The sequence below is a fragment of the Hyposmocoma kahamanoa genome, unplaced genomic scaffold (genome assembly GCF_003589595.1).
Source record: "Hyposmocoma kahamanoa isolate Upper Pololo Valley unplaced genomic scaffold, ASM358959v1 182, whole genome shotgun sequence".
Taxonomy (NCBI): domain Eukaryota; kingdom Metazoa; phylum Arthropoda; class Insecta; order Lepidoptera; family Cosmopterigidae; genus Hyposmocoma; species Hyposmocoma kahamanoa.
Window position 1 is genome coordinate 1,198,982 of NW_020653713.1, and position 15,615 is coordinate 1,214,596.

The 15,615-nt window shown below is 37.9% G+C and overlaps 1 protein-coding gene across 1 annotated transcript; it reads right to left on the reverse strand.

The window, feature by feature from the left end:
- Nucleotides 1-9,850: 9,850 nt before the first annotated feature.
- On the reverse strand, nucleotides 9,851-10,162 carry LOC113226125. The gene has a single exon (XM_026458654.1). The coding sequence runs from the start codon at nucleotides 10,160-10,162 to the stop codon at nucleotides 9,851-9,853; it is 312 nt and encodes a 103-aa protein (XP_026314439.1).
- Nucleotides 10,163-15,615: the final 5,453 nt, after the last annotated feature.

The window sequence follows — 15,615 nt, forward strand, 5'->3', positions numbered from 1 at the left end:
ATTCACACTTATAATTTTAAGTATTTGAATATAAAGAGTATTCATTTTTACTTAATTTTCTCATCACCCAATCGGCGACCGTTTCCGCCACATCCCACCCTGCTACTAAAAAGTAGGGTTGAGTGTAGGGACGGGGTGACGGAATCGGCCGGTGCTAAGTCGAGTGGTGTGCAAGAGTCCGAAAGGCTAGACGAGTAAATTACTTACATAAAGTGATTGTACTACATTGTTGAGGAACATGTGATCAGTTACGGAAAATATAGTAATATTTCTTATTAACACTCCATATCACAACTTTATTTAAAATTTCCACAACTACACACTAGTACAGATTTTCATTACATAAAATTTAACCTATGACAGTAAACTAAAAGCCCACTTTTAAACTTTTATATTTTTTAAATGACATTTGAAAACAAACAATTTCAATCACAAACCTTTGAAACCTGTATGAAATGTTCGCAATAGTGGAGTGTAGACAATGGGAATAATACAATACGTTGTGCTTTTAGTACTATTAAAAGGTATTATTATAGGGTACCGTGTTTAAAATGACGGTACTAAGATACAAACTATCGTTAATAGGAGTTGTTTCACTCATTAGAACTGTTTATTTACGTACCCCGTACGACTGTTGTAGAATGTATTCGATTCTTGTTAGAACCAATTCTCTCTATTCTCTCTATTCGTCTATTCTCTCTCGCCTTGAAAAGGTTCAAGTTATAGCGTTCGGGGAACAAGTCTTCCAAGTCTTCAAGAATTCCACTCCATAGCTGTTCGCCATATAAATGTGGAAGCATGACGCTTCGTGCGAATCAGGGGAATATCCACAACATAGGGGTGGAACCCCCGCCCACGTCTAGTCTCCCGATCATGGAAAGGGGAAGGCGGAATTAAATGAACGCAATTCCATCGCACACTCTCCGTGATATATCCTGTAGAATATAAGCTGGCAACTCTACGGCGGTCTTAAGGCTCTGCAGCTTTGACTCTACTAGTTCCGAGTCACCTATAAACCTCTTAGCACGCTTGTCTATTGAATCCAAGGCAAAGCCGTCCCATAAGTGACAGCAGTACTCCATACACGACCGAACTTGTGCTTGGTACAGCTGAAGCAACTGTCCCGGTGTGAAGTATCCCAAAGGATGCCAAGCTTCTTGGCTGCATTTTTGGATATGTATTCAATGTAACTGCCGAAGTTCAGATTGGACGACAGGTTCATTGCAAGTAGGTGAAGACGGTCGGCTGGATATATCACGAAAAGTCGGAGTCAGGTGAAAGGGACTCCGGTTAGTGGAGAAAAGATACGTCTGTGTTTTGGTAGCATTAAATTTGACAAGATTGGTATCGCCCCAATCGGAGACTGCCTTAAGTGTCAAATTCACACGACTAACCATGGACTCTCGACAAGACTGGATTTCTTCTCCACTGACCCTTGCATTGGACAAGTACCTATCCACAACTGTGCTGTCATCACCATACCCAAAGGTACCTGGAATCAACATATCATTTATATGCAGCAGAAAGAGGGTTGCGGACAGTACAGAACCCTGAGGAACTGATCTATCGTCTATATTCGGAAGAGTAGACTTCTAAGATCACTCGAATAGAACGTTCACTTAAGAAATCCGAAATCCAATTGCAAAGGTCAGTGGGAAGCCCATAAGAGGGAAGCTTGGTTAAAAGGCTCGTATGCCAGACCCTGTCGAAGGCCCTAGAAATGTCTAAAGACACTGCAATGGCTTCGCCATGCTCTTTATAGCCTCGCTACACAAGTGAGAGGTATACACAAGAAGATCCCCAGTAGATCGCCCTCTTCGGAATCCGTACTGGCGATCACTGAGGAGATCGTTGTCTTCAAGGTACGACAGGAGACGGTTGTTAAGTACAAATTCCATAGTCGTGCAGAGTATGGAAGTGACGTGAGTGAAGTGAGTGAGATAGGTCTATAGTTGACAGAGTCAGCTCTGTTTCCTTTTTTAGGTACTGGTTGCACATTTGCAACCTTCTACGACCTGGGAACTACACCAGTCTCAAGCGAGAGGCGATACAGGTGTGTGAGAATAAGGACAACTCAGACGCATAGTTACGGTGGATTATTGCTGGAATTCCATCTGCCCCGCTAGCTTTATGCACGTCTAGAATTCGCAGAGTTCTGAGTACCTCTTTTTGGCGTATGCGAACTGGCGCCATAGTGCATCCAGTCTGAGGTTAAGAAGGTGGTAGGTATCCTGCGGCATCCAGACACGAACTCTCTGCAAAGAGTGAAGGGAAGAGATTCGCCTTCTCTTCCGCAGTATGGGCCAGCGAGCCGCCTGGCCTCAGCAGAGATGGTAATGAGTGGCTACTAAAGTTTTTCTCGACCGCTTTGGCCAGGGACCAAAAGGACTAGCTGCCTGCTGGAAAAGAGGCAAGCTTGGCCCCTATGCGGCGCACATGGTCGAACTTGGCCCTGCGTAACACACTTTTACTCTTCTTGGCGGCTTTATGAAAGGCTTTCTTCAGATTCCGTGTATTCGGAGCTTTCCGTAGTCGAGCATCTGCCCAAGCTTGGTACGCAGATTGTTTTTGTGCTTCAGCTCGACTACAGTCAGCGTTAAACCATGGACGAGCTTGGGGTTTTAATTGGGCATTGGGGTGATAATAATACAGTGAATCCTAGGTATCAACAGAGCTTAATAAAAGTACTGTCATAATCCATGTCGCTGATGGTTTGTAGAAAGGGCGGAAGTACCATTTTAAAAAGTATTAATACTTTAAAACAGTTATTAAATCCTAAAACTTGCTCCTCTGAATTTTTTTTCAAAATGGTGCTTTAGCCCTTTTTACAAAAACTGACGACATACTTCCGACAGTCAAGCATAGATCTTTCAAGAGAGATGAAACCTTCTCTGACTTAAAGATTTCCTCAAAATGTTTTCCTTTACCCAATTTTTATCAAATTTAAGGTACATTGGACACATAATATCATACCCGTAACAAAGTTAGAGCATGAGAACGAACACCTGGCAGAAGCTTGAAGAAGCGATTATTTATTTAGTAGCTTGAAAGTAGTTTGAAAGCAGTAAGTAAAGTTTGCAACAAACAAACTATTTCTTTTTTAAAGTTTATCTCAAACCTGCATTTCTTGTTTTGTCTGAATATTTTTGAAAACTATTTCTTTGCTTATAGAATTTCAAAATTTATGATTACTATCTATTGTTTAGATAAAGTTTGTGTGCAAGACAGAGTAAAGAGCGATGGAGCGTGTCATGTCAGCATCAAATTCATAGACCGAGTTCCTGATCCCGAAATTAGAAAAAGAACTGGGGTTCAAAGGATATTGGATAAGGATGGTAAAATGGTGCTAAGTGACATCCTGCAGCAAGATATGTTATTTATTAGCGTAGAATTTAACTGATGGCACAAATTACGGGAGGCATATTACCCTAGTATTAGTATAGTAGAAGCAGAGCTCCTTGAGAAAGAGTTCAAGCGAATTACTGCTACATTACAATGCGAGCATTACTGTTTGTGTGTAAAAAAAAAAAAAAAAAAAAAAAAAAATTTCAGTGCTACCTAAAAAATATTACTGACACTTGTTATTTTTAAGAGAAAAATATGCACACTTGATCACAATTTGTGTTAAGTAACAATAATGTAACAGAAGATATAATATCGCGAATAAATAAAGCTTTTGAATTTGAATCTATACAATAAGTTTACCGCCTAGCTGCCAAAAGCATAAGAAACAGGCGATCGATATGCGATCGGGTGAAGTGCTAGACTTTGACTTTATAGTCTTTTGGAGTATCTATAGTTTCGTTGAACTGAAATTTGTAGACGCGTCCATTTGTATGATTATTACAAAATTGGTCTCAATATGTGATACCACAGCCAGACAACACCCACGCATTTCCAAATGATTATCTTACAAAAATATCAATGTAGCATTGCATCGGAGTGTTATTGATTCACGATACATGACAGCTTCTTAATAAATCCACCTACAATCGACATGAAGTTATAATAATCTCCTTTACATATGGATATTACAATCACGGCGACTAAATAACTTTTTTTGTTACTATTGTCCCTAACTCGTGAAACCTACCTTCAAACGATTGCGATTGGGGGTGGTGAACGGGTAAGGTATATAAAATCAATACAGTACAATCACTTAGAAGGCTTAAACGTTAACACCATGACATAACGTTCAATTTCTTATACATTATCTTTTTTCTTTTTGACAGCAGTAGAGAATTACTGTGTTCCAGTTTTGAAAAAAAAATCTTCTCAGCGGAAATTGCACTCCGAACAAGGATATATAGATTCGTATCGACATTTTACGTTTGGGTTATACCCAAGCACCTACAATAGACGATAACTCAGTATGGAAATTGATATACTGATTACGAGAGCAACCCTTCTGATGTCGCAACCGGTCACTCTCGACGCAACATATTATATAAATTAAATACAGCGAAGTTCCTAAGAAAATGAGAGATGGTGAACCCGATATAACCACCATTAGAATGATTATAAAAATGGACGATAAAAACATCAATTCAGAAGCCTTCGATATTTTAACCGAATCGTTCGATTGGATATTGTTCTCCAATCGAAGGGCGCTTTTCGAGCTGTTCAGAACATTCCGAGTTATACTTTTCTCTTTTGAGTTATATAACTGTGTACTGAATAACGTTTGTACCCTTTGCCGGTCGAGACGTTCGAGTAAACGTACGGGTGTGACGTCACTTCGATTCAGTTTCGAACATTACAGTTTGACGTTCGACTCGGGTGTTGTGCATCGGTCGACAACTGAGTTATCGCAAGGTTCTGAATCGACCTGCAGGTACGGAAAAGGACACCTGACGATTGTATCCAATAATGATTGAACGACAAAAATAAGACACTGAAAGAGCTCTCGATAGAATCTGAAAAGAAAAGAGGCAAGACATTTTAGTCGCAGTAGAGCTCCTTGTAAAAGAGTTCGTCCAGGGAAGTACTGCCATCTTATATATTTCTGCCGCCAAGCAGTAATGTCAGCATTACTGTGTTCCGGTTATGAATGGTAATGGTGCTGGTGAAATTACAGGCACATGGGACTTGTCAACTTACGTCTCAGGGTCTCGGGCGCAGGGGCAGTGCCCCTCAGATCTTTGTAATTTAAAGCTCTGAGTGGCACTGTAATTGTCATGGGCAGGCGTGTAGCTTACCATCAGGCGCATGACTTGTTCATCCCGTCACTTGATGTTATAAAAAAAAATTCTTCTCAGCGGAAATTGCACTCCGAACAAGGATAGATAGACTCACCTTACCTTAACGTTTGGGTTATACCCAATCACCAACAATAGACGATAACTCTGTATGGAAATTGATACACTGATTACGAGAGCAACCCTTCTGAAGTCGCAACCAGCCACCGCATATAGTGAAGTTCCTAAGAAAATGATAGATGATGAACCCGATATAATCACCATTAGAATAATTATAAAAATCGACAATAAAAATGTCAAGGGGTCTTCTCTCGTTCTTGGTCCGACATACATCCGAAACAATCATAATTACAGTCAAATAAGTAATACTTGATCAAATTCTTCATTCGCATCATATATATTTCAGTTTAGTCGAGTATTACTTATTTTACAGCATTGACTTACAATTATATGGACGTCGGGTCCGCACTAAAAAGTGTCCGAACTTATAGGGCGTTACAATCGTATACAGAGCGTCATTCACGCTTTAGTCTTGTTATTCGTTTGTTCGACGGACAGCGAAGCAAGCAAAATTAGACAGTACTGCGATGACATTACAATTTCAATTCAACGTTTTAGCTTTTTCATATTCCTTTACATGTGTCACTACGTTTAAATAGGTTGACTTGGGACATTTTTTTCGTGGTTTTTGTATTAAACCCGTCGTCCATTTATTTGTAAGTCAATGTTTTACAGTAATTGTTTCGGATGGACGTCAGATAGAGGATGAGAGTACAGGGCCAGGTACGGAAAGGGAAACCTGACGATCCAGTGATGATTGAACGACAAAAAATAAGACACTGAAAGAAGCTGTCGACAGAATCTGAAAAGAAAAGAGACTAGACATTATCATATTGTTAACAAATAATAATTATAACTTTTTAATAAAAAATAAAACCGACCATGAAACCTTATCCGCTTTCGCTGTGTTCGTTACTACAGTCTCTTCAACGATAATCTAAGCGCATATAAAAGTCTTCATTAAAACGAATCATACGAGCTCAAACACAAGGTTGCTGATGTACAAGTTCAACAGTTCCTCTTTAACCGCTCACGCGATGCGCTCCTCCTACCGCAAAATGGCGGCTATTTGGTTTCGCAAATAAGAAAAGCATTCAGTTTAAATACAAGTTTTAGGTTACTCTAGGTGTGGTATGCGTCTACGGCTGCATGTATCGCGTGAGCGGTTATGTCATTTCCATCATGAAATCAGCTGTAGATCACCATAACATTATATTTTCATTGAAATTACATCAATGTGCCAAGTTTTATTAACATCGGTTAACTAAATGAAGCAGATTCATTCCCTACCACCTTTGTATCCCTTTCAACCAAAATAGAATAATCGAAGTCGGTTCCCAAATGTCGGAGTAAACATAGACACGACAAAAGACTGTCGAATTGAGAACCTCCTCCCTTTTTTGATGGTTAAAATCTAAGTATTACAGCTAATATGATTTGAAAATTGATATTCTAAGGAAACAGGAAAATAACGGCTGTAATTTAACAGAAAAACTACTTGTGAACCTGTCATTTAAAACCGCTTTATTCAAATGAGTTACGTACGACCGGTAATATTATTTTATGGCGTCACGGTGGATTTTCATGGTATGCATTGAGTTTATATTTGAATTTTCAACGCATCTGTTATTGCAAACAATATCCACGGAAATGAGTTTATTACAGAGTAGCGAGTCAATAGAAAACTTTGGCAAACTGTTAAAAGAGAATGACTTATTTAAACATGCTCAGGGCACAACAGATAGCAACTATCTATTGTTGATAGGCAATGATAATGGAACGGGTAACTTTAGAAAACAGTAAGCCTTAAACCCTAAAAGCTACAATGAATAGTCATAGGAATTAGGTCAAACATTCTTCTTCGGGAGCGGCCATCTACCCCTTAAATAAGTCTTAGGTTCATTGACTTACAATTATATGGACGTCGGGTCCGCGCTAAAAAGTGTCCGAACTTATAAGGCGTTAAAATCGTATACAGACCGTCATTCACGCTTCAGTCTTCGTTTGTTCGACTGACAGCGAAGCAAGCAAAATTAGACAGTACTGCGATGACATTACAATTTAAATTCAACGTTTTAGCTTTTTCATATTCGTTTAAATGTCACTACGTTTAAATAGGTTGACTTGGGACATTTTTTCGTGGTTTTTGTATTAGACACGTCGTCCATTTATTTGTAAGTCAATGCTTAGGTCAGACTTTCCTAGTTTCAGATCCTAAAATAACGCCTTTGCCCACATTATTTTAAGTTGTTTATGTACTGTATTTGATCTTATGTTTGAGTAAAAAAAGTATATAATCTAACTATCTAAAAATAGTTATAAAATGAGGCATGCCTCTTTCAAATTTTCATTGACATAAACTTAAAAGGCCATGTGAAGATGGAGGGTAAGCCAATCTTCACCAACTAATGGAGCGCCACTAAATAAATTATTGAGCTTAGAATAATAATTCTAAGTTATTGAGTATTATTGCGTATTAATAAATCCTCACCATTACACCTAACGACCCTTCAGTATGTTCCCCATAATAATTCTGATCCGATTTCATTAAAAAAAATATTACTTTTGTTGAATATGTTACATACATTATCTATGGTCATTTTAAAAATAATATTTTAGCGCTCATTTTAAGAATACGCGGGAAAATTTAGTCTATGCTTCTAGCTTCTGCTCAGAGGATGGAAAAAAATTATTACAACGGCGTTAGCGATCTCGTAATATACTTCACAATTTTGTACAGCAAATTATACAGCGCCCCTAGCGCTTAAAAGAAGAAATAATATTTTCTTTGGTCGCTACAAACATTTTATTTGGTCGCTAGCGATAATTGTCACCGTAATATCATGGTAGAGGCACTGGTGGTAGGTACGTAAAGGTGCCTTGTTTCCAAATACCACACTTGTCTAAACACGTCAAAACCTAACAAACGTTTTTGCAGTTTTGTTTTTCTAAAAAAAAAACTGTTCATTTGACCTCAGTCTCATCTAATGGAAAATGACGAAGAGGGTGACGATGGTATAAAACTTGCCCCCTAAATAATTTCCATTCACTCTCGCCTTGAAAAGGCCCAAGTTGTAGCGTTTAGGGAATAAGTTAGGTTGGGACGTGTCACCGTATTCACCCGACATAGATTCAGATTGTTTCTGTCTTTACAAAGTTCTTTGAAAGGACAAGACTTTGATAAAGACATGTTTTTTTTATGAAAGGGAAATTGTAAATTCACTGGAAAGATAGGAAAAGATTTACAAATCAACACGGTCAATACGTAATTGATTAAAAAGATCCCTTAATTTTTGGACCCCATTATGTACCGAGACAAAATTTGATTATGTCAAAAAAGTTCTAAAATGATATGGAAAAGAATCCATTAACTGAAATCTTTTTAATTTTAATAGCAATTGCCGAACAATGTAATTTTACAAGTATATGAAAAAATGATACTGCGTTGACGAAACGTACAATATCATGATCTGACAGCTGTCACTGTAGCTAATAATCGGGTTCGATCGAGAGAATGTCCGTAAAGAATGGCCAAAAGTCAGTGATGAATATGTCAAAAACACACATTGTAATATTTCAGAGACGCGACGCGAATCCAAAAATCACAGAACTGAAACGGAATAAAAAAAGTCTATGACGTTGACATGTCGACCGTGTAATTTACTAGGATGGAAAAAGTATAGTATAGTAGTATAATAATAGATTCGTAAATCCTATCTATTTATACTATATCGTGGATATTTTTTGCAGACCTGCAAAAGATGATTTTATTTTTTAAACAATCGCGATAGCTGGATACCAATCATTTAAAGTGTAGAAATTGCCATATATAATTATTGTGTTGCCAGTATTTTTTATGTCCGAATGATAATTTTGCGAAAATTCCATTTTATTTTGTCATGAATTCGCCGTAATTTTTTATACAAAAATATATGATGGTACTTGAGGTACATCTTTGGGCCCAAGTGGTGTGAAAGAAAAAATGGATCCTTACATATTTATTTTAAAAATTTTTTTCATTCTTACATTCGATACTGCAGGGACTTTTTGGCCAACTCGATACAAGAGGTTTTTCTATTCATATGCGATTTGTAGGAATTTCAACGTAGAATTGGCCATAATCGGATTAAGGGATATACGCCCTTACTGTAGGCATTATTTACACTCCAAGATACATTCCGTCCCCTTGTATATCTATAGGATTGCCCTAATCCGAGGGTCGTATTCTAATGTTGCCATTATGCGTAAATGAAATGTGGATTGGTTATTTTCGCCTGGTTATCATACTGAAATAATTTATTGCACGTTGAAATTAATACTGTAACTAGATGAAAAACTCAATTTACGGGAAAACTTCATTAAAGTTTCTAAAAGTTAGTTTAAATTTTAAAATGCCAGATTTTCAAATTCAAATTCAAATTCAAATTATTTATTTTCTCAGATAACAAGATCCATTGGTGTTAGTAAAAAAATAAAGAAACAAACTTATAGACTATTGTTAGTATGAAATTATAATTATAAATTACTTAGAAACTAAAATGTCATGTACTTACGAGGCATCTCGTGCGGAATCATTGTCCGTACGAGATGCCTCAGTACAGGCGCGGGCTGCGGGCCAGCATATTTCCGCGGACCGCCAAAGCCCTGCGTTCCCTCTCGACGTCGTCATCATCTTTAAGGTCGTCGGCAAGTATATGTCCAAGATATTTAAAATGAGACACCTGTTTTACACTCATGCCATTTAGCGAAATAGCTGGAAATGACTCTGGACACCTACCGGCGGCCTTGAAGACCATGAACTCGCTTTTTTTAACATTATAAATTAGTCCGTGTGATGCGGCATATACCTCACAGACTGCCAACATCTCCCTAATAGACTTCGCAGTCGGGCCCAGCAGCACCATGTCGTCTGCATAGCTGATGTTGTTCACACAAACATCCCCCACACAACAGCCGACACGCATGCTACTGAGCTCGACTATCAGATCATTAACATACAGGTTAAAAAGCTTTGGAGACGATAGTCCCCCCTGTCTCACGCCGCATTCTCGTTAAGTGAGAGTTGATAAATTACACGCGTTTACAACCTGTAGTTTCAATAGCACATTTATTAGCGGTTATACCCGGCAACTTTTTGCAGCAACTTTTTACACACACGAGCGATATTAAGCAGCGACGCAAACGCGATGCAAGTGCGCGACTGCATCGATACAATCGCGCGTTTGTATCGATGCAGTCGCGCGTTTGCATCGCTGATGTAATCGCTCTATTTAGGTACCCTTCAAAACCAGAACGAAGTAACGCAATACTATTTGTTGGCAGAAATAAGTTTTTTGTGATACTGAGAGACGGGATGCGCCTTAGCAACATGTCTGTCCGTTGCAGTGACACTCAGAACTTTAAATCGCAAAGATCTGACGAGCACTGCCACTGCAACAGTCACCCTGAGACATAAGTTGACAAGTCCCATGTGCCTACAATTTCACCAGCACCCTTACCTTTCAAAACCGGAACGCAGTAATGCTCATTACTGCTTGGCGGCAAAAATAAGTTAGGTGGTAGTACTTCCTTTCACATGGAGGATATTGCTATTAAAGTGTGAGTATTTAGGGTGACTTTGACTGTAATAGTGTTGAATGAGATGTCATATTTAGTGAGTGGACCTATGTCTGCTACGTTCTTGACTTACTTCTTTAACCTTCTCCATTAGCGTTCAACTTATTATACTCGCCTATTTGTTCTTGGTACTTTTGATTTGATTTTTTAGGACTCCTGAATGTTGTTGGGATATTTAACAAGATCGACTTTTCTCCATATCTCACTCATTTCCACTTATAAAAGTTTGCGTTCGACAAAAACCAATCAAAGTTCTAAATGTTGTGAAAAAAATCCAGTTTTAATGTTTTGTACAACTGTTCAATTGTATTGCTCGTATTTTATAATTTTCCTTATACGAAGAGATACAAGAGACTCTTTTCAGATTAAATAATATTCTGGTACTCTAGATGCTATGGAGATATTCCATGCCTCTACTATAAGATTCTATCTCTCTCTAGTCATTCTCAACCACGTCAGCGTAGGCCTCCTTCAGTTTCTGCCAGTTTTCTCGGTTCTATGCCACCTGTATCCAATTCAAAGCCGTCATTTTCTTTATGTCATCCTTCCAACGCATCTGCGATCTCCCTCTGGGGTGTTTTTCACCCAAGGTCGCCATTCGAGGACCGTTTCACACCAGGAGCCATGCTTTCGAACAAAGTGAAAGGGTTGTAACCCTAACAAGCCGTGACCAGGTTCACGGCAGTAAAACAGAAAACTTCAGGTCCACAAATTTATTTAAAGTCGGTTAAAGAGAAGAAAAGGTAACAAAGAAGGCTGTAACAATAAAAGGTATACATAGAAAACAGGTATATTATTACAAAACACTCCCTAACCTGATCAATATTTAGATATTATGTAGACACTTACCCCAAAAAGACCGAATTACACTTAACTACACATACGTATTCGTAGGTACATGATAAGGCTGTAGTAGTTATAAACTTATTAAAATTGGCACATTATTTAGATTACTAATGATTATAAACTTAGAGTAAAGGAATCAAAATTAGACGATTGAATTTTAACCACCTCCGTACGCTGTCGCGATTGAGCAGGGAGTGACAGTGGAACGAAACTAAATGAATGCGAGGCAAAAGAGCTATAAAACAATTCAGAATTTAAATACGAGTAGCCAGAAACCGGAGAAAGGCAATAAAAAGATGGGATGACGATGGAAGGAGGTCACACCGTCACAAACGTGACCCGCCCAACGCCACTTAAGTTTCGTTACGCGTTTGGTGACATCTGCGACTCTGCTTTCCTGCCTGAGCCACGTATTTGTTATGCGGTTTTTGAGTGTAATTCCCGCCAGTTTCCTATCTAATACTCTCTGGGCTACCTATGAGATTACAGTGACAGTTGTCGCTACCGACTGCGTAACATGTTTGTACACAAAATGCTGTTCATTCTTGTGACCGCTAGGAGCGCTTAATAAGCGTATAATTTGCCACGTAAAATTGCGAAGAAATTTACGCGGTGGCTAGTGGGGACTGTTACGGTAAAGTTGTAGTAGTCGCACTGTAGCACCACGTCTCTGTACTGCAGAATAGACCATCGAGTATGTAACCACAAATAGAGACGAAATAAGGGTCATCCATCCCTGGCAACTCATCAGAAAAATGGGGATTATATCACTTTTAAATATCAACTCTCGTTTGCACTGAAATCACAAATTAGAAATCTGAAATAGTACTCGTACAGCGCCAACAACTGACCTGTGTGTACGTCTCCATATAAACCAAAAATATTCTGTATTTATTATAATAAAGATAATATCTTTAACAATGGGGGACTGGTCCATTCGGTGGTCTAAAATCAGCAAAACATCTAATTACAAGACAAACGGAATCACATTTCATCGGTAATTAAATATCAAATATGTAATTTTTTAATTTTCATATCAAGTTAAACTGGCCAATCAGGGCGCAGTAATGATTTGGCAGAATAGTTTTCAAACAAATTAAATGACATTTCGTCTCTATTTCTCTTAGAGGATGAAGCTATTTCTGGTTATATTATTTTTTATATACTCGATGATACAGACAAACTAACAACGTAACGGACAAGTGTCACTAGCATATTGACGCGCATGACTGCCAGTCAGCAGTTAAAAAGGAGGTTCGTTACAATAATTGTAAAAATCTTTGTATAATTGGACAGTTCAAACGGTAGTGCCACTTTTCTACGAAGGTTGGCGACCATCTTGACTATTCTCATTTTTAAAGCAGTGCACTAAAGAGGAAACGTGTGCTAAGGTGGAACCAGTCTCTCAGATTCTTCAACCACGAGGTTTTCTCTTATGCCAGCGGTACTAATTTTTTTTATGTAATAAGCAAAGTAACGGGACAAACAAGTCGTGTGACTGCTGGTAAGTGACATGTCTATCCATAGCAGTTGCAGTGTCGCTCAAAGCTTTCAGCCTCAGACATAAATTGGCAAGTTCCGTGTGCCTGTAATTTTACCTGCAACCTTAGTCTTTAAAACCGAAATGTAATATTACTGTTTGGAGGCATAAATAGGTAAGGACTAGGACGTAAACCGTCGTCTTGGAAGAGTCCTATACCAAGTAGTAGAACGTATAATGAGGAATGATAATATGTAGATTATCCACAAAAAAAACATGCTTCATACTTTGAACTATGTCGCCATAATTATACACACGCAAAACAACGATGGTAAAATTTAAGCTCCACAAGCTTTTCTCGACTGATGACGTTATAACAGTAATTATGTCCTGTCGTAGTTCGATATCATTACGTTATAACATAACAATAATAGTATAGGATGTTGGGAGAGGGTTAAACAAAATGTTTTCGGGCTCTTTTTGCTAAAAATATTATAATAATATATTAATTTACGAAAATGTTATTTATGTTAAGCAGAATAGTAATCTTTGTATTAAAAATAGTGATAGACGTAACATTAACACGAGGAATAAAAATAAACTAACTATTCTCGACAGTCGTCTTCACAAGGCACAAAATCATTTTAGGGACATGGACACGTTTCTTCAATAAGATTCCGCCAGATGTTCAAAATTTGCCATTGAGTTGTTTAGATCAGAAAGCAGTAAATATTTTGTCATTCAAATTTGAACAAAACTCGATTTACAACAAATATTTTGTAGTAAACAGTTTTTGCCCTCGATTTCGGGCGTTAATGGGTGTTAACCCGATTTAAATCATCTCAATTCAGTATCTCTGCTTACAACTGTTCTTAAAGCTGTCGTCTGCCATTGGCCAATCAAACTGTGACCATAGAAGGCAGGAAAATAAAAAGAGATCATACCGTAGTAAGGTTTTAGTAGCAATAGAGCTTCTTGTGAAGGAGTTCGTCCAGGGAAGAACTGCGACCTAACCTATTTCTGCCGCAAAACAATAATGAGAGTATTGCTGCTGCGTTCCGGTTTTGAGTGTTGAAATTACAGGTACATGGGACTTGTCAACTTAAGTTTCAGGGTGACGGGCGCAGTGGCAGTGTCCCTAAGGTATTTGCGATTTAAAGCTCTGCGTGGCTCTGCAACTGTTACATATAATCGTGTCGCTTACCAGCAGGCGCACGACTTATTGGTCTCTTCGCTTAGTATTATAAAAAGAATCATCTTAAAATCTACGTATACTTAACCATGTTCTAGACTTTAACTTAAGTTTTCATTGTCGGCACTCACGCATACTAGATTCACAACTAACCATTATAAGTATGACCATCTAAGTATGTATTGCTTCCTCATTATTTTCAATTCAAGTTAACTTGACTATCTCTATTTGAGTATGTACAGTTTGAAGCACAGGATGCCAGTTGAGTGCGAACAATAGGCATATCTGGCGGTGCCAGCTTCGTTAGCGGTATTGACTGGCGCTGCGGGAACATAACTGTGCATTGTTAATGTTGTATAGCGTTGTGGGTCCGTTTCACATTACCACGACTTTTATTTACAATATTATGTAAAAAACCAAAACTATTTTTCTTCTAATTATATTTCTTTTCCGAAATAAAAGAATCTTTTTAACATTTTATAGATTCCTTTTTATTAGAGACATTATTTTTAATTTATCAAAGAACCATTTAGACCCGATCGACAAATAGTTTATAAATAATAAATAAATATTATTATAGTATTTCCTCCAATGAAAAATCCCAAACAGACATAAGACTGCAGTACTAATTAATATGTTTTAGTTTATTCTAATTTCTATTATTAATTAATAATAAATTGAACTTAATAAAAGTTCATTCGATAAAATAATTTGTAAAACTTAATGTAGCGTAAATTGGAATGTTTTCTTTGTAAAATTAAAAATAAGGTATTTCATTAATAACTATTGTAACTATAGTGAAAAAATAGGGTGGTTTGCATCAATATTAGACATAACTGGTTGAAGACTGTACCACCTCAGTCAACCGTGACCATGGGACCTGTAAGGGCCCGAAATGTCGGTTTGTTTGAAAAAACAAATATACGCGATTTAAAACCGGAAAAATAGTTTCATTTACGAATAAATAAATAATTATTGCATACGCTCATACCCTCGTACTAGGCTAACCCTGTATCGCGGGTGTGTGTCCATCACACACATAGACAACCACAAATTACACCCAAACTCACGAAAGAAATAAATGTAGGCCATACAAATATTTTTATCGGCCCGGGAATCGAATTCGTGACCACCGCGTGGCAGACCAGCGTGGTAACCGTTCGGACAATTTTAAGTTTAATTGTCACTGTGGGACAATTAGCAACATTAGTTAGAACAGTTTC

Bases quoted from the DNA above. Each gene is read 5' to 3' on its own strand.
- LOC113226125 (XM_026458654.1), bottom strand. From the start codon at position 10,162: ATGGTGCTGCTGGGCCCGACTGCGAAGTCTATTAGGGAGATGTTGGCA.